Source organism: Thunnus thynnus, chromosome 12 (genome assembly GCF_963924715.1).
Source record: "Thunnus thynnus chromosome 12, fThuThy2.1, whole genome shotgun sequence".
NCBI lineage: Eukaryota > Metazoa > Chordata > Actinopteri > Scombriformes > Scombridae > Thunnus > Thunnus thynnus.
The window spans coordinates 8351210-8375191 of NC_089528.1; the positions used below are offsets into that span (position 1 = coordinate 8351210).

General features: G+C 40.6%; 2 protein-coding genes across 4 annotated transcripts; both read left to right on the top strand.

Moving 5' to 3' along the window:
• Positions 1-22: 22 nt before the first annotated feature.
• si:ch211-227n13.3 (uncharacterized) lies at positions 23-4930 on the top strand. Of its 2 annotated transcripts, none has more exons than XM_067605127.1 (6): positions 23-168; positions 937-1005; positions 1165-1646; positions 3580-3655; positions 3785-3904; positions 4009-4930. In XM_067605127.1, exons 1-6 carry the CDS (start codon positions 38-40, stop codon positions 4409-4411), a joined length of 1281 nt encoding a protein of 426 aa, XP_067461228.1. In that variant the 5' UTR covers positions 23-37; the 3' UTR covers positions 4412-4930. The 2 variants fall into 2 exon arrangements, with proteins under 2 accessions (XP_067461228.1, XP_067461229.1); XM_067605128.1 differs by having other exon boundaries at positions 125-265.
• Positions 4931-14985: 10055 nt separating this feature from the next.
• LOC137193766 (C-X-C chemokine receptor type 4-like) lies at positions 14986-18598 on the top strand. 2 transcript variants are annotated; one of them, XM_067605130.1, is made up of 5 exons: positions 14986-15085; positions 16474-16725; positions 16853-17061; positions 17184-17467; positions 17703-18598. In XM_067605130.1, the coding sequence occupies exons 2-5, from the start codon at positions 16711-16713 to the stop codon at positions 18296-18298; spliced, it is 1104 nt and encodes a 367-aa protein (XP_067461231.1). In that variant the 5' UTR covers positions 14986-15085; positions 16474-16710; the 3' UTR covers positions 18299-18598. The 2 variants fall into 2 exon arrangements, with proteins under 2 accessions (XP_067461231.1, XP_067461232.1); XM_067605131.1 differs by lacking the exon at positions 14986-15085 and having other exon boundaries at positions 16064-16725.
• The last annotated feature ends 5384 nt before the right edge of the window (positions 18599-23982 follow it).

Sequence of the window (23982 nt, forward strand, 5' to 3'; positions counted from 1 at the left end):
TGGCGCTCTTCCTGTATCCAGTTCTCTTTATACATCCATGAGTAGCAGCAGAAGAAGAAGAAAAAGGAAAAAGAAGAACAGACGCGCGCATCTTCAACGACTTGTCCTCGAGCTCAATATAAACAGTTACAGTCCGCGAGCCCGCCTCACGAGCCAGTATGTCAGCAAGTAAGCGCGTTGCTATTGTCTTTTCATCTGATATCGGGTAAAAAAAAACAACCGTGGACATGTCAAAAGTTGTAAATTGTGAACGACCTGATACAAAGTAAGTGCTTAAATGAGAGTAGCTTTGGCTCTGATGACGTCGATCCTCGTAGACTTCACTTTGTCGTCGTCGTCGTCGATCAGTTTAGTTGAGTCTCTAGATTAGTTTAGTCTTGCTAGTTGATCCATTGAGCTACAATGGCAGCAGTTCAAGAATTGCTCACATTTTCATTTTCGAGTCGGCTGTAATTCAGACCTGGATTACTGTGTGTCATTGGTTTGCAATCATTTAATTCATTTCAAGTTAGTTTGTGAATATTCACCACTTAACATATCAGCTTTAAACAATAAGCATCTTAAGGCGGCCCTATCTTGTGGAGGAGCTCTGAGTCACACTTGTGGGACATTTGCAGCAGTATTATTGGGATCTGGGTTAAAAAAACAAAACAAACATAATCAAATAAGCTGCCATGTGTAGTATGTTGTGTGTACTACATGAGATGGGTCAACAGCAGCCACAGATATGGGCAGCGTATAAACCAGCCACTTCAACAACACCTACAGTGAAATCAACTCCTGCATTAAGTCCAAACAGTAGTGTGTCAAACATGAAGCTAGTCTCAAATGAGGTCAAACAGAAACACAAACAATATCATGTTGCTGATGCTGCGCTGTATAATGTTTCCCTCCACTGTTTTGATGATCTAACTTTAAAGTGGTGCGTTTTAACAGGACCGCAGCTGACAACCTATGTGAAGCAGATGGCTTTCATTCATTGTCCATAAAAGTTGAATATTACAGGTAAGACCATATGAAGTCTTTCTATAAACAGTTTCAAACTGTGACCTCGGTGAAATTGTGACATAATATAAAGCTGTGCACCGTAACCATCACATACCATATGCACAACTACACTATGGATGCTTTATCTCAGGTTGTCATTGTTGTCCTCTGTCACAGGTCACTTGAGTATCGTCTAAAGTGGAAAAGCCACATGTATACCAGACGCTCCTCCAGACTGCTAAACTCCTCTAAGAACAAGAACGCCCAGGAAAGTCCCAGCTCAGATGTAGATGTCATCCAGCGCCAGCTGAGGAGTAAGAGACATCGGACATGGCTGAGGGAAGCCGACAATGGCGTACTTAATACAGATGAGGATAGCGGCCATGACATCATTGACCTCATCAGCAACACACATGATGAGGAGCATGTGACGGTGGAGGATGATGGAAAGGTTGTAGAGGTAGCTGATAAAGGAGTGGATGAGTCAGATGAAGACTGTGGCTCTGATAACAGCAGCATAGCTTCAGGTCCTTCCCTCCTATATATCAACAGTCAGAAGAAGCCGAAGCCTTCACAGGGCCTGTGCTCAGCCTGTCGGAAGCTCTACCAGAAGGCAAAGACGATGAAGGTGCCGCTCAAAGACAAACTCTTAGATAATGGTAAGTGCACTTGTGCTTTGTTTAAGCAACGCAGCATGTTATCTATAAGTTTCATTGTGATTTGAAAACATCTGCTACAGCACACTGATGTAATGGTGCTCAATGATGTAATTGTGAAAGTCAAAGCAGCAAAACAATACCTATAACAAATATTATGATAGGGTTACTCTCCTTGATTGAGTGCTGGCAGTATGAAATATGAATAATAGAACTTTTTGCATTCATTGTAGTATTGTTATTGTATTGTTTTTATGATTAGAACTACCCCTTGAAAGGGAAACTTGTGTCTAATGGGGAGAACAGTTTCTGAGCGAGAGTACTTCAGTCAGCAGCTGCAAAACGGACCACAATGTAATTCAACAGGGCAATTTTACCCCGTTAATGTACGTCCACTAAAAGGGCTTATAAGACACTTACAATAACAATCTGAGCCTGTCAGTGACAAAAACAAGCACTTTTAGTGGACATACAGTACATTGACGGAGTGCTAATAGCCCTATCGGGTTATTGCAGCCTGTTTCGCAGCTGCCAGCTGAAGAACTCTCGCTCAGTACTGGATTTCTGAATTTCCAAAATTATTGTCTCCATTAGTCACAAAAAGATGGGAAAATAGGGTCCAGGTTGAAAAATACCAAAGTCTCCCTTTAAGAAGCTGCCTAAAAAATATATACCAAAATGTTACATACTGTACATACTGTATGTATTTCCCTATTAGTGTTCAAAATGATACATAAATATACATACCGAAGGATGACATGATTGAAATACATGCCTTACATGAGTTTTAAAAACTTTTTAGAGTCATTACAACTACAGAGATTTAATTTTTTTTTCTCTTAAAAATTCACCTTCATCGTTGTTGACAAATCTGGGTTGAAGGTGGAAGTTTAACAAGCCACCATTACTGCGGCAGCATCTCAATTGTACATCCACACATAACACTGTAATGTATATAAAGGCAAGCAGTGATCACCAGGGGTTCCTGTAGAAACTCTTGCTGAAAATATAGCCATTGAATTAAAGGTAATTAATACTAAAATGTGTTTAATGGCATTCCATCAAATAGACAGAGAGATGTCTTGCAAATGACCTCAAAGTAAACTGACTGGTTTTATTATCAGCTGCTCCAATAATAAGCTTCAACTTATTAGCGTCTGCTACTTGGAGTTCATTTCAGTTTAACATCTCCATTAAATCCTCACAGTTGCATTTGGCAGCATGCCGACAACAGACCAACTCATGAAAGCCTGGTGTCTGCCTGGCAAAATGCCCCCAAAAAATCTAGCGGAAATAAAGTGTCTTTACCAATTTCACACCAGTGTTTTGAGACTAATACCTACCATACACTAGAAGACTTTTAAAAGACCAAAGTCTGACAGCCTCTCATATCTAAAGACAATGTGTCATAAGTCACTGAGTTTCAGTCACAGACTTTAAGATTTTGCAAAGACTGGGAATCTTACAGGGTCACTGCTTGCAAGACTACAACTAGATTCCTTTTGAGATTATTTCCCATCCTGCTTCTGGTGGAAATTTACAAGAAGAAAAGACTGAAAACTTCCGATAATATTAAACATGTTTGATTTTATCAGAATATCAAGACAAGAAAAAGACTAAAAGCCTGACTTAAGACAGCTCGACAGACATGAAATTTGTCTGCAACAGTGAAATCACTTGAAAAGTCATTTGGTGTAAGGCCGACATAAAATGACACAAGCTACCATTATCTGTTGCTGGGTCAACTGCTGACCACAATCAACCAAAAAACCTCTGCTTTCACTGTCATTGTAAAATGTTTTCAGTTCAGTTTGGCCTCCACAGCTGTGGCAGCGTCGCTAGAGAGCACAACTCAAATAATCAGTCGGGTTAGTCTGTATTCTGGGCACAGATGCATCCTAACATGTACAACCTGTCTTTGTGGTTTGCTCTTCAGATCCCTCGTCCCTGACATGTGATCAGTGGGTCCTGCTCAAACAGTGGAGACCGAGGAGGCTGCCTGATGCAAGAGGGTAAGCTTGTGTGTGCCGTATGCATATGGTTACTGGAAATGGAACTGGTTTCACAGAGAGTCACCAGTCACTAAGTAAATTTATATGCTAATTGTCAGCTAATATAACCCTGCCTCTCTGTTTTGACAGGAATCTTTTGATGCATGTACAGCTGGTGAAGAAAAGGCTAGAGAAGAAAGGTGCGAAGCAAAGCGAGCAGTATTTACGAGGCTCATCTTTCTGCTCAAGGCCGCAACCGTTCTTACAGAGGTAAAGCTGCTGCACTCAAAACACACATTTCCTAGAGAACCAAAGCAGGTCAGTCAGCCCGTTTACATCGAAAATGACTTGAATGTGGCGCGTTTTCATGTCAGGAACCTCAGGCGACGTGTCAAGGTGCCGGCGAAAAAGGTGAAGAAGAACAGGAAGAAGAGAGCAAGAGATGATTCTCAGGGTTCTCGCATCGCTAAGCAGAAGCGTCTCCACAGCAACAACGCGGGCCAATACGCCAACGTTAACGGCGCCGATTACAACAGTCTTCACTCTGTCGACGGTCACAGTAGCAGTCCTGGTTTTGAGGGTTGCTGCAATGAAGAAAGTGACAATGAAGCAGACACATGTCTGATTGAGTTGAAGCCGTCTTCAGTCACCTTAGTGCCCAACAAGCCAGTAGACGTCTCACCCAAGAAAAAAGCAGCAAAGAGGACGGCTGGATTCAGAGACTTGCTTGCCCAGTTGCGCGGCAACAGCAGCATGATCATCAGAGAAACACGTTAGTGAGTTGACTGACCTTTTTTAAGCTGCAGTTAAACAACTACAGTATTAGTACCCACGCACTGACGCTGAGGGTACTTTTGTTTTTTACCTGGTTTTCTGTGTTTAGCTTGGTGTTGTTTAGAGATGCAAAGAAAGATTATTTTCATTTTCGATTCATCTGCAGGTTGTTTTTTTTGTTCTCAACATTTAGTCTACAAAATAACAGAAAATAGGGAGAAATGCATGTTTTCTTCAGCAACTTTTTTGGTATTTTTGCTGTAAAAATGACTAATATGATTATTCAGTTATTAAAAGTTGCAGATACATTTTCTGTCAATTGACTGATCGATAAATCAGCTTATCGTTGCAGCTCTGATATTGTTCTGTTCCGAATACCAGTATGTAAATAATTGCATGTACCTGTTCTGTTACAGTTCCACTAACTTTCATGTTATTTATTCTGCTTGAATTACAGAGAATTGTTTATTTAAAACTTTATACAACAGGATGACTGTGAATAAATGTGTGTTTCTTTTTTTTCTTTTTTAAACATTCATGCTGGTTTTACCGGATACATGCAAATAGACCAATTTAACATTTGCATCACCAGCAGGAGCACATAAACACTTTTTATAAGATTATCCAGTTGGCTCTATAGCTCTGTCCCAATTCTGTACTAATATTAATTCTAAGCAGGTTTTCAGTTTGAAGTGTGTTCCTGCCAGAAAAGTGACAAAATGAAGTTCTCTTAAAACAAGTTGAAATGTTTGATTCTTATGTGTGTTGTCCCACCAAATGCAATGCACAAAGGAAAAGGAGGTCGTACTTATAGCTGCGAGAAATTAAGATGAACTGCAGAGGGTGATCGGCTCCAGAAAGTTGTTTTTTTTTATTTTTGTCTGTGTGTATAACTTAAAAAAGTATACTATAAAGATATAGAATATATAAGTAGAATGTAGTGTGGATTCAGGACTGCGTATTTCTGCCCCTTAACTATGAAGGAATAAATACACAGGAGAGGTTTTTTTTTTATTTTTTTTTTTTAGATGACTCTTCTAATAGTTCTTTGTCAAAGTTTGGCAGTGTTGTTAAATCCACATGGTGGCGCCACTTCATACTCTTTCATACTTTGGTGTGTAGTTGCTCTGTGTACTCATGCATAGACATGCAGTCTGTTATATACAGTATCTAACAAAACTGAGTACAGTAATTGCAAATTCTTTCCATTTAATACAATTTTAAGCTACAATAGCATACAATTAGAGGAATTAAGCCAATTCATTTGATAAACAGAATGTTTGATTGTTTAAACTATAATGAAAGATCCATATTTAAGGACGAACTGCAACAAAAGTCAGCACACCCTTCATTAGTGAGACTCATTTATTTATTTATTTATTTTTTAATGTTTGGTATGCCTGACTTTGTTTTTGAAGGCAGATTGGATCCTGCTGGGCATAGATGATACCAGTCTTGCACAGATCTGTAGAGAGATGTTCTGTCGATGATTATTTTCAGCTGCTCTTTGCTTGAAAGGTTTTGTTGCTCTACCTTCTGCTTTAAAATACTCCAAACACGTTCTATTGGATTCAGGTCAGGGGACATACCAGGTCACAGTTTTCACTTTTTTTCCTTCATTGAACACCTATGGGAGATTTTGGACTGACATGTTAGACAGTGCTCTCCACCACCATCACCAAAACACCAAATTAGGGAATATCTTTTGGAAGAATGACACTAACACACGCTGAAGAAAGAACGGTAACACACTGTGCTGGTCTCAGACATGGATGTCAACACAAATACAAATACAGTACTTCAGCCATAAACATAAAACTATAAACTGCTGTGAAATCACATCACCAAGTCAACCGTCACTGCCATGTGATGGATAAACCACAACTTCCTACAAAAGGTCATAAAACTGAGGTGGATTTTAATTGACGTCCCTGACTATCACTAATAAAACATGCCCATTATCCAGTGTGAAACCAAGGCAGGTTGGCCTGGCAGTGAACCTTTAATGATGGCCATATAACTGCAGGATGTGGATTATTCTTTATGTTTAGTCGCTGCAGAGAAGACAAGTGTTTCTGGGTTGCCGTCTCTTACTGGGACGCTTAGAGACCATCAGCCTGAGATGCTGTGAGGCTAAAGGATTTAGGTTTAGGTAACAGCCAGCAATAACAGATACATACGTACATTCACACACACACTGACATACAATTGCTTGTGTCGGCATATGGAAGGCGAAGTGGGTCTATATCTCTCTCTCACTCTCCCTCCTTCTTTCTCTCTTGCTCGATCTACTTTCAGGCTGTTTGCTTTCTTAAATGAATGTAATGGTACAGGTGGAGAATAAATTGCTTTGTGTGCTCCATCTCATCCAATCCACCCCACAGAGCCAACTCCAAAGTGGAAGGGTGAAAAAAAAAGAAAACAGACCAGGAAAGTAATTCACGGCGTAGAACCTCTGTTCTACACAGATAGTGCTGATGTACATTTGGTGCATTTGGCCTCCTACACTATCGCCACAGTACAGAGCAAGGTGGGAGGGAGGAAGGACAAAAGTCAGTGTGCGGATGTGTGTGTGCATCGGACATGCACCCTCATTTGGTATCTCCAGCCTTTACATGGGGCTTTTTCAAAGCTGTATGGCAACTGACACATCATCGACACAGGTTTACCAGGTGCAGAGGATGCCCTGTAGATACCGGTAACAACAGCTGACCTTAGGATTTACCCAGGCTCATTCATCACACCTGCAGCTCTCTTAAGAGGAGCTAACATTCCCCATCACCTCAGTGTCCCTTTTCTATTCTCAAATAGAGCAGGAGAAGGCACTACTCCACACATTTACTGTGACATTAATTTCACACCCACACAAAGACATTCAGAGGGCACTTGCACAGATTTGAAAAATACCCATTTTAAACTTAAATTCGACCTGAAATCCATCTAAAGATAGATGGAAAATTGACATTTGGTCCCATCATTGAGCCAATTCAGTAAGGCTGACAAGGTTAGAATGCCTTTGGTTATTAAATTCCCCAGTAATTTCTTCTGGCACAAACAAACTCTACCAATCACAGAGAGCACAGTGGAAACTGAAATACACTTATTTGATTCGCTTGGATCTGACTTCTGAGCGGGTCAGGCTCTAAGACCTTTGGATCCATGATGATCTGGGATGACATCATGAGGCCAATGTACTTTCTGTCATTGTACTTTCTGTCTGTCTGGGTTACTTGATATGCTGGGGAACTGAACTGTACATATCATACATATTCATTGTACATACTCTCACATTCATGTGTTTCTTTTTTGCGTGTGTTGTTGTAATGGTTTATGGTGCCTGTTCGGTTGTTTTGTTCTTTCTTTTGCACTGGAACTGAGCTACCATGCTGTACCAAACACTTACCACCAACACAGTTGCGTGACAATAATAAAATATTTATCTATATATTAAAGTGGAGCAATAAGGCTATGTGTTGCCATTACTCTGCTGCAAGTGGCTATAAGAGCATTTTTACAGGCATGCTGATGGCATTAGAAATGTCTGGTGGCCCTTACAGGGTTTTATTAGGCCCCACTGTGAGCTCAAACAGATCCAGCTCAGGTGCCCTAATGATACACTTATCCCATTTTGCTAGAAGGGCCCTAAAGCTGAATCTGGACCCCCAGTACAGCCTGTGCTGCTTGGAAACACACACAGAGAAGCCCCCAGGCTTCCCCCTGTATATTCTAGTTTGGATGATGGAGTAATATTCAGGAAATGAGCCCCATGTTCACTGTATGACCACAGGTTATACACTCTGCTGACAGGTCAAAAATCTAATGTGAACATGAACATGAAAACCAAACACTGAAAACATTTAAAACATGAACATTGGTTCTATGTTAACCGATTATATCGCACACTTATATCAAACACTTTCATTTAACATGACACTGCTTCTCAACAGTACAGCTCTAAAATGCATCATTACAATAGCCGAGGATTATTCATTCACACAACAATGTTATCAATATGTTGGAATGGAACAGCACTAATGCACCAGAAACAATTACTTTTACAAAATACATGTGAAATGGACAGTTTTTTCAAGACCTGGTAACATAAAGGTCACTTTACTAGACAATGGGTGAGTGTTACTCAGTCTTTAAAAGCAGCTTTATAATGTCCTCTGTTGATCTGGAGGAATTTTTCCACAGTCCTTGGAAATAACCCTGATGATGTCATCAATTAATAGGCAGGGAAAGTCCAAATTAAAGGCCTTATCAAGTTGCATTATGGGAAATATAGGATTCAGTGTTTTAGGAGAAAGGCTCATATTAATAATATACAGAAAGTAATTAAAGGCCAATACATATACCACTTGATATGTTGCCTCAGTTAAAGGATTTAGTTCTCTTCTGTTAACATAGAACATTGGTTCTATGTTAACCGATTATATCGCACACTTATATCAAACACTTTCATTTAACATGACACTGCTTCTCAACAGTACAGCTCTAAAATGCATCATTACAATAGCCGAGGATTATTCATTCACACAACAATGTTATCAATATGTTGGAATGGAACAGCACTAATGCACCAGAAACAATTACTTTTACAAAATACATGTGAAATGGACAGTTTTTTCAAGACCTGGTAATAGCAAATGTTGTCCTCCTTTCTAAAGACTGGACACAATTGTCACAGATGCAGCTGAAAATAAATGGTGATGGTGTGCACTATTTCAGTACCTTCTCATGAGTCAATCTCAATTGGAAGGAGGCTTAAGACAGATGGAGTGTGTCACTTGCTGGTCTTCTGGATTTGGGACGTAGTCACCCATTCAGCTCCCTGTAATTACAAAGGCTCTTGCTGATATCTGATTTGTCACTGGCAGCTTGTTCAATGCACAGGGATCGGAACGACTATGGCATAGTCTGACAAAGGAATTATGGATACTGCTCTTGAAATAGAGAAAACTAATGCTGTTCTGTGTTGAGTGCACAGATTTGGGCAAGGTTAATTTAATTATTATGTACACTGTACATAGTGGCTATCTTTCGAATAACTAACCTCTTGGTACAGTTGTATTCCAGTGGCCACTTAGAAAATAGTGCTCAGGACACAGTGTGATAATTGATGCAAGAGCCACTGGTCAGTATTTAAGTTTCAGGCCTACAACACTATCGTCTACATTATTTCCTAGTCGGAACATACTTTATGTTCACGTTTAACCCTTTCTCAGAGAAAATATCAGTGGGGATCTATTACTACTGCGAGGGAATGGCAGAGGCTAGGGTTGATTGTGACAATTTTAAAGGGATTTTCCACCAATTTTTACACATAAAGGTCACTTTACTAGACAGTGGGTGAGTATTGCTCAGCCTTTAAAAGCAGCTTTATAATGTCCTCTGTTGATCTGGAGGAATTTTTCCACAGTCCGTGGAAATAACCCTGATGATGTCATCAATTGATAGGCAGGGAAAGTCCACATTAAAGGCCTTATCAAGTTGCATTATGGGAAATATAGGATTCAGTGTTTTAGGAGAAAGGCTCATATTAATAATATACAGAAAGTAATTAAAGGCCAATACATATACCACTTGTTATGTTGCCTCAGTTAAAGGATTTAGTTCTCTTCTGTCTTCTACAAGATGTATTTACCGTGAGAGAGGAGACCTTAAACACTCCCTGATGCCTCTACCAGCTTTCACTTTACAATAAACAATAGCTTCCCTGGCTTCACTTCACTGGGCGGCAAACATCAGTGCACAGATGGAAAATGCAGCAGTTAGCGCCCCTGTCTGACCTGGTAAGGTGACTTTCATGTGTATGCGTGTGTTTACATTCGGTGTAACTGAAGGGAGAGATGAAAGCAAGGTTAGGAGGATGGCGAGGCATGACCGTAATTTGCTTGCTGACATGGTTGATAGTGCAAAGCTACGCTCAGCAGTCACCTGACTCTCGATCACATTCCTCACCTGATCTATTTCTGGAACGGTAGTGTGGGAGCAGCGGGTAACAGGGATGAAAGTGGTGATGCTATGTTAGCGGAGAGGATGTGTGGTTAGTTTATGATATTGGGTTATCTGTCATGTGAAAACCAGAGTTTCTCACAGAATAACCTCATATTCACATAACAGGTACACCACAGTGTGTGTTATTCAATCAAAATTGATTTTAAGCGATTGAATTCAGAGAAAAGTAGATCCCACATTTGCTAGCAGCATGTTCTCTGTGTGATTTTCAAAACAAATCATTACATTCACTCTAAATCGTGGAGGAAGACTTGCCAGGCACAGCAAATGGTTGTCTATTTTGTTCATCTCTCCTCAGCGCGACGCAGTCAGTTATAGTGTCAGACATTGGCAGCCTTCAGGAGAGTTGAGGAGGGATTAACTGTCTGTTTGCAGCAGCTGATTGCTGGGAATGAGATGCCCTTTGATGCCAATCAACAAACGAGACTTCGGCAGCCAAGCCTCCCCCCATCTCCACTTCCCATTTTGTCTGCTGGGGCACCCCTGGCCTAAAAGGCACGCTCCCCTCCTTTCCTTTCATCTCCTTGTGAAAATTCATTAGGTACTGTATGTATGTCTTCAGGCTTCCTATTTAAAGGGCGTTGATAAAATACATACTGTATGTGCAACCTTAATCAGCTTGATCCACTTGATGTAAAGTTGAAGGCGAAGTGGGTCTATATCTCTCTCTCACTCTCCCTCCTTCTTTCTCTCTTGCTCGATCTGCTTTCAGGCTGTTTGCTTTCTTAAATGAATGTAATGGTACAGATGGAGAATAAATTGCTTTGTGTGCTCCATCTCATCCAATCCACCCCACAGGGCCAACTCCAAAGTGGAAGGGTGAAAAAAAAAGAAAACAGGAAAGTAATTCACTTGCTCTGCCGGGGAGATACACGTTACTATCTGTGTAGAACCTCTGTGATAAGACTGATGTATATTTGGTGCATTTGGCCTCCTACACTATCGCCACAGTACAGAGCAAGGTGGGAGGGAGGAAAGACAAAAGTCAGTGTGCGTATGTGTGTGTGCATCGGACATGCACCCTCATTTGGTATCTCCAGCCTTTACATGGGGCTTTTTCAAAGCTGTATGGCAACTGAAACATCACTGACACAGGTTTACCAGGTGCAGAGGATGCCCTGTAGATACCGGTAACAACAGCTGACCTTAGGATTCACCCAGGCTCATTCATCACACCTGCAGCTCTCTTAAGAGGAGCTAACATTCCCCATCACCTCAGTGTCCCTTTTCTATTCTCAAATAGAGCAGGAGAAGGCACTACTCCACACATTAATTTCACACACACACAAGGATACAGTGCCAAATCATGCTGCCACAGTTCTGAGAATAAAATGTGATACAGTCAGCATTGACTCTATGTCTTGCTTAGCTTGGCGGCCAACAGCAAGTGAAGGAACTGGATACCTCAGACAAAATACCCTGGAATAACAGAGATGCCAATGAGTTAGTAAAATGTAATAAGTTATCACTTATGTAAACAGGTGCATTAGTGCGATAAGTAAGGAAAAATAGAGGAGCAACTCTTCCTCGGATGACTGAGGAAAAGTCACCTGATGCAGGACGTGATCAGACTGTGTCAGCAAAAACAGCCTGTCAACAATTACATAGAGAGGGATATTATAGTAGGGTTGCAGTTCATAAACCCCTCATTACAAAGACGAATGCTTATTTGAGAGTTCAGAGGTGCAAAAACCATAGACAGTGGTCTACAGAGATGTGGAAAAAAAGCGATACGGTCAGATGAGTCATCCTTCAGCATATTCTTAACAAGTGGCTGAATGCTTGACCCCCAAAGTGAGGGGATCAGGTGGCTCTGCAATGCTTTGGGAGACATTTTGCTGGCAAGCTTTGGGTCCACTTGTCCCCTTACAGGGAAGAGTCACTGCAAATCAATACAAAGTTGTTCTGAGTCATCACCTTTATCCTATGATCAAACATTTCTGTCCTGATGGGAGTGGTCTCTTCCAGGATGACAATGCCCCCATCCATGGGGCACGAGGGGTCACTGAATGGTTTGATGAGTATGAAAATTATGTGAATCATATGCTATGGCCTTCACACTCACCACATCTCAACCCATTTGAACAGCTATGGGGGATTTTGGACCGACGTGTTAGGCAGTGCTCTCCACCACCATCATCAAAACACCAAATGAGGGAATATCTTTTGGAAGAAATGTGTTCATCCCTCGAGTAGAGTTTAGAGACTTGTAGAATCAATGCCAAGGTGCATTGAAGCTGCTCTGGCTGCACGTGGTGGCCCAACACCTTACTAAGACACTTTATGTTGGTTTTTCCTTTAACTTGTCACCTGTCCGTATATGATGTACATATACACATCCATACATATACTATAGTAGGTAATGACACTTAATGTAAGAGTCAGCACTAGGGGCGTAATGGTGGACAAAATTCATGGTTTGGTATGTACCTGTATGGTTTTGGGGTTACGGTTCGGTACGTTAAAGAAAGGTAGAAAATAATATTTTGGTCCTTTATTTTGAAAAATGTAAACATCCAGCAATGGCTCATTGGTCAAAACTATTACTGAAGCAGTTTATTTGTTTACAGTGGCAAGCAGTTGAAACTAGCTCCACCTCCAGCAGCTATAACAGTAACATGCTGCTTACACACTGATGCTTCAGTATTAATAGTCTAATGATGTCATATATAGTTAGCTAGTTCAGTCCAGTGGTTCACAACCTAGGGGTCGGGCCCCTCCAAAGGGTCCCTGGATAAATCTGAGGGGTCATGAGATGATTACACAAATCTTCTGACACATAAATCTGTTTTCAGTTTTTTGACTTTTTCTCTAATCTTTGATTTTTGGTGAAACATTGGATCATTTGAATATTTACTGAAATGAAACCATGTGAGAAGTTTAGAGGGAAAAATCACTATTTGGTGGAGCTGTTAACAACTCACAGACATCTGAAATGTGACCCCGACTACACACTACTTTTTGTAAGACGTCAAAAACCAAAAAGGTTGAAAACCACTGGTTTCATCTTTAACAATATGTTGTATTTTAAAAACTTGTTATATTATCCATTTTGTCAAATCTTTATCTGAAAACTAAAGCTGTCAAATAAATAGTGGAGTAGAAGTATAAAGTAGCATCAAATGGAAATACTCAAGTAAAGTAGAAGTACCTCAAAATCGTACTTAAGTGCAGCACTTGAGTAAATGTTTTTTGTTACTTTAGACCATTGCAAGGAAGGAAGCCAAGTCCACAACACACACACAGACAGATGGGAAAACAGGAGTCACAGGGGAAAAGGGAAACATATGGAAACACAAGGGAAATAATTGGAGGCTCGGCCGGGGCCGTGACAAGGACAGTAGGACTCAAAGTCAACTATAGTTATCATGTTCGTGGTAATGAAGGAACATGACATTCAGTGCAACAGGGTGGCTCACCGATGTCTTTTTAAAGCTCTATAGTACAGAGACTGCACAGACAATACTTGTTGGTAGAATACATTGATTGTTGATTTTGGTCTTTCTGTGTGATTTGTTGATACCACCAGACTCCCCTTTAATGTGAAAAACCTCTTATGAGTTCATAAGATTTGTTTTCCAGGTTTTTTACCCAGCAATGTTATTTTTGAGATTTTTGTGCTGATACCAGTGAACCTGGAGGAAGGGTGGGGAAGAAGAGGCTAAAAGATAAGGGGCTGCAAGTAGAAAGAAACAGTTTGTTTTTGGAGTGGGTTTACTGTTTACTTATGGGATTAGTGAGTTGGCAGAGGATGGGGATTTACAGTCAGAACTGGCAGTGTCATGCCAGGAAATGTGTCTGCTGACCCACTTGGTATTACAGACAGGTAAATGGGAAATGTAGTTTAATTATAATCAATTCATAAACTGACAAATTAAAACTTCATTAATAAGATTTGCATTCAAATGCTACATTACAAAACTCAAAGAAAAATAATTAAAAGACTGCTAAATTTGCCAATTAATGATTATTTTCCCTCATTCAGTCTTAGAAAATAATATGAGTATCAAATAATAATTGAATTTTGGGACACTTAACTTAAAGTCCCCTGTTTAGTGTTTACAAATCAATATATAAACACTTATAACTATAACACATTATAATTTAGCACATATAAGTGCTTTTTAATGTATTTGTCAACAACTCCTGTGGTCACTCATAAGTGGAGGATGGTTTTTAAACTAATGACAATATAGTGAAACACAGTTGTAATGATATAAAATGTCTTCATTGGAGAAATTATAATTGGTGACAAATACTGTACATTTAGAAACACTTGAACATATCCTTATAACTACATTAATAGTGTGTTATAAACCATTAAGTAACTGTTTATATACTGCTTATAAATGCTCAATAGGGGAACTTTAAAGTGTTACCTGAATTTTAAAATAGAATCACAAAATGAATTTGATTTAATTTACTTAAGGACAAGTGTGGGGGATTTAGTGGCATCTAGTGGTCAGGTTGCAGATTGGCCACGAAACTCGCGAAAAATGAGAAACGTCCTCTCTAGAACCAGTGTTTGGTTTGTCCGTTCTGGACTACTGTAGAAACATGGCGATGCAACATGGCGGGCTCCGTGGAAGAGGACCCGCTCCCTATGTCCAGTATTTCCAACTGCAGCCGCAGTTCGAACATAAAGGATAACCCACGGTACTACATGACACACCCACTTTGTTAGGTTTAGGCTGGAGCAGTGAGATGGTTCAGGTCAAGGAAGGGTGTTGCATAGCATACCGTTACGCTGACAACAGCAATGTCATGTAGTGTCATGTAGTAAAGTGGGCGTGTCGTTTAGCATACCATTAAGGTGATAACATCGGAGGGAGGGGCATAGTGATGTGGGCATGTCATGTAATAAACTGGGTATGTCATGTAGGTCTGCAAGAGCCTTCTTCTCTATGTAGATATAAAGACACGATTCTTAGTTTCACTAATGAAAACATAATTATGAATATTATGTTCCATTTCTGCCAATTGATCCCCCTAAATCCCACTTACTGGTCCTTTACTCTGCTGATCATATTCCATCTGACTTTAACATTTACAGTTTGTTTCGTGATGGTTTGAATTTAAAGATAGAATCTGGCCAGTTGGTGCTCCACCTGTTGCTCTGCTGTTTTGTTTGTTTGTTTGTTTTAATTAGTTTTTGGGTGGCATGCTACTTACTAAGGAAGAAGATTAGGGCCACATGTGAAAAATGTGAACTATGAATTCTGAGAAAAAAATTCCTAATTCTGACTTTTCTCTCCGAATTTTGAGTTTAAAGTTTAAAGTTAAATTCTGACTCTAAACTCAGAACTCAAATACATTTTTCACATGTGGCCCTAATCCTCTTCCGTAGGGCTTACATTCTTAAAATCTAATGGCCACAAATTGAAACTGTGTTGAAGCAGGAGACAAATCGTGAGATGGAATATGATTGGCTGACACATTAGTAAGTCCTTTTTAAATTTCAATAATTAATTATCATTTAAAGACAAAATATGGAAATAGAGTTATTAATTTTGCAAATTTTACTTTTTACTTTTAGTTTCAAAATGCATCATTATATTCAATTATTTTTTAAAAATTAACTGATAATTGAACACTGTAAAAGTCAATAAATATTCCAGTGGAATCACTCCAAACTCCAGAGAGATGTGCTGCTAATCACACTACTGTTGAACCAAGTCAATAATGTATTTTGCCGTCAAAACGGTGACACAATAACATCACAGTCACACTCAATGTTCATCATTGAAAGATCAGAAGGAGCCTTACAGCTGGTGTTTACCAGAACAACAGAGCAGAATATCACACTCCTCCTCTTCCTGCATCTGTCTCCCCTCATGAATGTTCATGCATAAATACTTGAATGCATCATATAAGATGGTGACGTAAATAGAACAAGTATGTTCACACTCCAGCGGGAGCTTAAACTCCTGCTGCTTGTCCTGATTTAACGGAGCATGGAGTTTGGAGAGATACTGTGACCTGCACAATCACGCACACACACACATTGTCTGATCCTCATCTGCGCTCTTTCCTATTGCCAATAGGTCCTGATTATCTCAAACCAGGGGTCTCAGGGCCAAAACAATTCAAGCAGGGCACACACACAGCACAGTATCCTGTGATAGAACCACTATCAGCACCTGACACCTCGAAAACAGGAAAAACGTTTCAGCAGGAGCACAGATGTGTCGGAGTGTTTGGGGGAGGAGCATGGACACAACTATAAAAGCCCTCCAGAGAAATCTAAACTTCACTTCGCTGACTAAGGAGAGACCTCCGTCATGTCGTACTATGAGGTAAGTTAGTCTAGACAAACATGGGTGTTTATGTAAATTCACTAATCTGTGTTTCAGATCAGTGAGGGTTGCTTTTTGCTTTGTGCTTGATCATCATCATCATCATCATCCATCCGTCTGTCTCCAGCACATCTTCTTCGACTATGACTTCAATGACACGGGTTCTGGCTCTGGGTCTGGTGACCTGGGTGAGGATCTGGAGGAGCCTTGCGGCGTGGAGCACGTGATGACTGCTGACCTTCAGCAGATCTTCTTGCCCGTGGTCTATGCCCTCATCTTCACCCTGGGCATTACTGGAAACGGCCTGGTTGTCATCGTGCTGGGCTGCCAGCGCAGGTGAGAGGAGAGATGGAGGGTTTCATGGTTGAAAAAGCTTTGTCTTAAATGAATTCTTGTGCACTTGAGTCCTTGTGGAGAGTTTGCATGATTCAGTTTTGCCTTTGTGTGTTCGCCCACAGGTCGAAGTGCAGCCTCACAGACCGGTATCGACTCCATCTCTCAGCCGCTGATCTCCTCTTTGTTCTGGCTCTGCCGTTCTGGGCGGTGGACGCAGCCATGGCTGACTGGCGCTTTGGAGCTGTCACCTGTGTCGGCGTGCATGTGATCTATACAGTCAACCTGTATGGCAGCGTGCTCATCCTGGCGTTTATCAGTCTGGATCGCTACCTGGCAGTAGTCCGAGCCACAGACACCAACACCAGTTGGCTGAGGCAGCTGCTGGCAAACAGACTGGTGTATGTGGGTGAGTGTCGAAAGATTGATCTTCTCTCTGTAACAGGTTGATTTGCTTTCATTTGTCGTCCTTCTCTGCCCGTTAGTTTATCTCTTTACACCTTATCTCACTAAATTCTGTATCTCCTCTCCTCTCCTCTCCTCTCCTCTCCTCTCCTCTCCTCTCCTCTCCTTTTTCTTCTTCTCCTTTTTTCTTTTACTTTTATCCCCAGTCATTAATCTTTCTATCTCCTCCCTCACTGCAGGTGCCTGGTTGCCTGCTGGCCTGCTGGCAGTGCCCGACTTGATATTTGCCCGAACTCAAGAAGGAGGAGAAGGGACGACTCTGTGCCAGCGATTTTACCCAGAAAGCAACGCTCCTCTCTGGGTCGCGGTCTTCCACCTCCAGCTCGTCCTGGTGGGTCTGGTGATCCCAGGCCTGGTCCTCCTGGTGTGTTACATGGTGATCGTCACCAGGCTGACCCGAGGCCCGCTGGGAGGCCAGAGGCAGAAGCGGCGAGCGGTCAGGACCACCATCGCTCTGGTGCTGTGCTTCTTCGTGTGCTGGCTGCCCTACGGAGCGGGCATCTTTGTGGACACTCTGCTACGCCTGGAAGTGCTGCCCCGGAGTTGCAAACTGGAGGTCGTCCTGAGCGTGTGGCTGGCGGTGGCTGAGCCGATGGCGTTCGCCCACTGCTGCCTGAACCCGTTGCTGTATGCTTTCCTGGGCGCAGGCTTCAAGAGTTCAGCCCGCAGAGCCCTGACTCTGAGCCGAGCCTCCAGTTTGAAGGTTTTACCACGAAGACGCGCCGGGGCCTCCACGACCACAGAGTCCGAGTCATCCAGTTTACATTCCAGCTAGTGTTTGCTTGTGCTGTGTGCATGTGTGTGTGTGTGTCTGTGTGTGTGTGTGTGTGTTTGTATATACTGTATATGTGTGTGCGTGTGTGTACGTGTGTGTGTATTTGTATATACTGTATGTGTCTGTGTTTTCAAGTTTACACAAAGTATCTGAGAAATTTAGGAGCAGTCTGCTGGCACATGACTTGTCTTCTCCCTTTCTCTTGTAAATAGTGTTATAAGAGTTGTTTTCAATACTGCTGTGCTTGTATGCTGTTGTAAACATTTGTAATAAAACATAGAAAATATATTTGTGAAAGCACCTTTTTTGTAAGAGTATTTTTCTTGCTTCCTGAGTGAAACTGTGAATTCCTTGCTTGCAACCACTCAACCACAACTAAAGCCACCCTTACCAAATCTCATTCTCAGAGGGTGAGATAGAAATCAATAGAACCCAACTTACATAAATAAATTCAAAGTCTACCAACCAGGCTAATGAGTTGGGGGATGAAGGCATTCAGCTTTACTGAAAACATGTTCAAAGGGGACAAGAAAGAATGAACAAACTCAAACTCAACAAAGCTGGAAATGATTTAGAAATTCTCCCATTTCCATTCATGCTTGCTTGGGGGTTGAGTTGGTGATTCACAGATGCAAATTCTTAAAGGAAAAAGTGTCAAAATTAGTTGGTCGCATTGGTGTGAGCTCTGCTAATCTGAATCATCTGCAGCTTGTTTCCCCTATGTATTGATTCATAATCACTCAACCATCTGAACCCACTCATCCAGAGCGTGAAAACAGCACAGCTCGTATGAAAAATAAAACTGGGCGTTTTTTTGGGATGTGTGATAGCCAGGTGTATCTGAGTCACACGTATGACTGTGTGAAAGAGGACGTGTGAAGACATGTTTCTATTGATGTTTGTGTGTTTGGGATGCGGGTTAGATTTATGTTGATGATATAAACAGTTTGGTTCTTCTACGTGAGGGGGCAGGGAGCATCAGGAGGTCAAGAGGTCCATTTTTCCAGTGCTTAAATGCACACAAATACACACACAAAGTGTTTCCCACATACCTACTTCCACTTGGAAGTGAAAGAAACAGAAGCTGGAAGTTTACTGTGTCGCGTTTCCTGGAGCAAAGAGGAGGAGGATGAAGAGGAGAGCTGTGAGAGAGACGAAAAGGAAGAATACAGTTAATCAGCACTACAGTGACTCTGTGGCGATGTGACTGACTGCATCACTGTGACTGTATCCTGTGCTAATGTGGCTTTATATGTAGAAATGTCTATACAATCATTTGAGAAGTAAACAGTTTCATATAAATTTGCTCCTCTGTCTTTCTTTCTTTCTCTCTCTCTCTCACACACACACACACACACCAACACACAATTCTCTTCTATTCATAGCATATACAAAACAGGAAGGACTTCCTGCGGCTCATTTTAGGAAAAACAAGCAGCAAAAACAATCAAACACCCAAGCAGCTCTGCACTCACCAACACCAACACCAAGAGCTATGACAACATGGTGGAGAGACCCTGAAAGGTGTCTATAGCTCTGATTCAGCTTTATGAATGTCCAGATATTATGGTGATGTGCAAACACACAGTAGATGTGTAAAATCCTAAAAAAGCATGATGTGGTTCGCTTGAATGAAAGATACAAATTGCATATCATCATTATATGTTTTAGCCAAACCTTCTCCCCAAGTCCCCCCTCAAAACTAAAAGTGAGAGTATAAATGATTAGAAAACACCCCAAAGACTAGACCTAAAGAATGATTCCTCATCACATTTCAGTCATTTCTTTGGTACGTGGCCCATATCAGCCATTTACCCAAAAAGGTGTTAAACACACATTGACTGTCCAAGGTTGTTAAATCTGCAACACCAGTTGGGTGGCATTATGCATTTGTGTCCTATTAAATACAATGTTTTGTGATAAAAAAAAAAGAAAATGTTTGCAATTTTCATAGGAGAAAAAAACTTAACATAAAATCCCCCTATGTAGCATTCGTAAGCAGTGTATAAACATTAAAAGATCCCCTCCAGACATGTTTCAAGATGTATATAAAATGCTCTACTTGGAATAATAATTTGTGTCTAATAGGTTTTTAAGTTCAGTTATCTCATTGAAATGCTTAAAATGACATCTTCTCCTTCTCTCTCATATGAACGTACGCAAATACAAAAGATGTCTCCTACTTCATTGTAAAGTCAATTCTCAGTGTTTGTGCACTGGAGGCTTCACGTCCCCACATCACACTTGTGTGAATTGAACACTGTACCACAACTGGCTACAAACTAGTTGTGATGCAAGAAATCATACTCGAAGGTACATATGTTTGACTCAGATTTAAAGTGAGCTCAGAGAAACTTTCCCCCGTCAGCAGATGAGAGTAAAAACATCCTTTTAGTATCAAACTCTGCACACGCATCATTCTGCACAGTGAAGCTCAAACATCCAACTGAAGGAACAAGAAGAAAAACACATTTTTTGAGTGGAGGAGGACTTTACAAAATGGTTTCTAACACACTATAATGTCGTTATAAGCAGATATAAGTTTTTAAAATTAAGAACTGTACTGTAATTATCAACAACTAAAACTCCTCCATAGGTGGATGCTGGTGTATAAACAGATATTGATTGAAAACATAGTAAAACAGAGCTGAGATAATATAAAACATGTCTTCATAGGAAAAGTTACAATAGGTGACAAATACTTTAACACTTCAAAGTTTCCTTGGTTGACAAAGATTTTTCCATTAAAACATTTTCAGTATTTGTTTGCAGTCGATGTTGTGACACCTGTGATCCCACAGACTTCAGCAGACACTTGATAACATCCCTGGTGTCGTCGGCCATCTTTGTACCACTATCATTATTACTTTGTACTTGTTTAAAGGAGTTTTTGCCTCCAGTCTGGTGAAACAGTTGCTCAGCTGGACCGACATTACCTGTCTGACAGTCAGAAACTTTCCATTGTTTGGCTAGAACACACTGCTTAATGGTTACCTTGTCTATATGATCTTTTTCAAATATTTTTGGAGCCTTTTTTGCTTTTCTTTGAGAGCTGACAGTAGAGAGATGACAGGAAATGTGGGGAGAGACAGGACATGACAGCCAACAAAGATCCCCAGCTACAGTCAAACTGTCTTCCAAAATAGGTTTCTATGTATAAAAAAATGAACATGAAAGCCATCCCTTTAACAGTCAGTCAGTTTCAATTCATATCCAGAATGTTTCTGGTGTACACAACTAAAACAATGAGAATGTGTCACCACCTGAATACAAAAACATCAGGAAACAACTCTTTTTAAACCATCTCTGCCTTCTTTCTTTCATATCCTGCTGCTCTTGCATCTGTTATTTCCCCATCATGCCCTTTTTCACCTGTTGCCACACATCCGACACCATCGCCATAACAGTATTTCTGAATAAGCTGGTTGGACGCTTGCTGCATGATTACACCACAAAACACTTTGTTAATCAATTAAATAGTTGATAATAATAATCATAATAATCGTACTCTTTGGTCTTGGATTGAAACCTTCTTGCTACAAGCGCCTCTTACCAACTTTCAGGATACTGATGCTCTTATGGTGCTTGTGTATGTGTGTTTTAGGGGATTCGTGTGTGTGTGTTTGCCTACAGATGGTCAGGTTCCCTCACAGTCAGACAGGCTGAGTTTCCTGTAGCTGAACAATCGTGGGAAAATCAGAGGTCAAGACAAAGAAAGAAATAAAGAGGGAGAGAGAGAGACTGGGCTGCATCCAAATGGCCTGCGATAACTTCCTGCTTTGTTCCTGGTGGATTAATACAATGTGACAGGTGAAACCAATAGCCTGCTGGGAGTGTTTGTATTGACCGCAGTGGCAGATGGAGACGTGAGAATGATGTGAGACCAGGAATAGAAATTAATGGAATAATAGAGTAGAAATCTGTGTTTAGCCTTGCAGATGGTCCCGGGACTGAACCTTGCAAAGTACAGGTTTTTTGTGAGGATTGAGAGTCCTCTCTGTGTTTTTTTGCTCTGGGTGCTCCTGCTTTGCCCCACATTAAAACACATGCATGTTAGACTAATCCTGCCATTGCCCTTGAGCAAGGCACTGGCCTCAGGACTAGAGGAGGCTGTAATATGGCGGCCAATTCTGTTATACTTTGCATTAAACTCCTCGACGTAGCGTTTATGAGCAGTGTTGAACAGTTTATGACACACTAAGTTGTAGTTGTAAAGACAATTTAAATGCTTATTCATTTATTTGCCAACAATCATAACTTCTCTAATTAAGCTTCCATATCCTTTTTATGAGCCAATAAAGAGTGATTGATACACAGCAGACTGTAACTGTGTGTTATAAAGCATTTATTACTGGTTTATGCACATAAACAAATTAGAACACCACAGTCATGTTCAGATTTGTTTATGAATGTGTTCAAAACTCAGCATGAAGGTTCCTTCTTGACCTTGGAAAAAACATTTTGACAGAAGATTTTTAACCTGAGGTAAACTTTTGCATGGCTTTCAGCTACATGTCATGGCCTTCATCAGCTAATAGAGTTTGCTCAGTTGTCAAGGAGAGTGTAGTATTTATAGACAAAAATATTTTATCAATAGAAATATTGATAACAGATTGGGTACCACTGTGTCATATTATAACGTATGCATGCTTTACAAGGAGTTATAGTTGTTGACAGATGTGGTCATGAACACTTTAAAATGTCTTTACATCAACTTCCAACTACATTATAGTGTGTTATAAATCATTTATTAATTGTTTATGTAGTACTTATTGTATTCTAAATGGGGGGAGGGGGTTAAAATGTATTTATGCCTTTTTTGTTATCAGTTATCAATTAATTTCTCACTTTGTTGATCAAGTGATTAACTGATTTGTTCATCGATCTATCACATAATTGATTATTGTGTTGCAGAGATGGCCCTGATGGCAGTTTGGTTTCACTTTAATCATCACTACTATGATTCTGTGAGTGTTCTGCTCTTTTTCTTTGCCCTGATTGACAAACAGCCCCTTTCAGTGGTCATTGAAAGTCACTACACTTCTTCAGAGGTACAGTAGAGATGCTCACGTCCATGGGTCAAGTCATGTGATGTGGTGAGCTGTGTGGAAAAATGTGTAAAATACCAAGAAAAACAAAAAAAGCATGCCACTGTGTGATAAGTGAAGAAAGAGATCAAATATAACGTTTGAACTGGACTTCTCTGGACTGAGCACATGCTGCTGTTAAGGAGAGTTTGTTACACTCTTTAAGTGATACTTCCCACAAGTTCTATCTTTTCAATATCAAACACTCAGTCCTTGTAGTCATGAAAGACGGCTCTGGTCAGCTTAGATTCTTGTAGTGGTTAATCACAGCAAAAACAAGCATCAAAGCCATAGAAATGTCTCAAACATTTTATGGAGCATGTTGTACTTCTCTGCAGTCTATCCATATCCTAATTGAGTACAAAACAGACACATTTTTTGTCAAAATATGCAAAATATACACTGTTTCCAACCTCCACACAAAAGGCCGCAGTATATCTGAGGTATAGAGGTAGCAGAGAAGTGGATTACACTGCAGGACTGGTTCTTGAAGTTTTGTAGACATGTTTTCATACTTTTTTTCCCCATTGTAATCTGCATGAATCCACACTGACTGCAGCTGCTATTCTATACTTAGCAAACACATTAAAGTACATA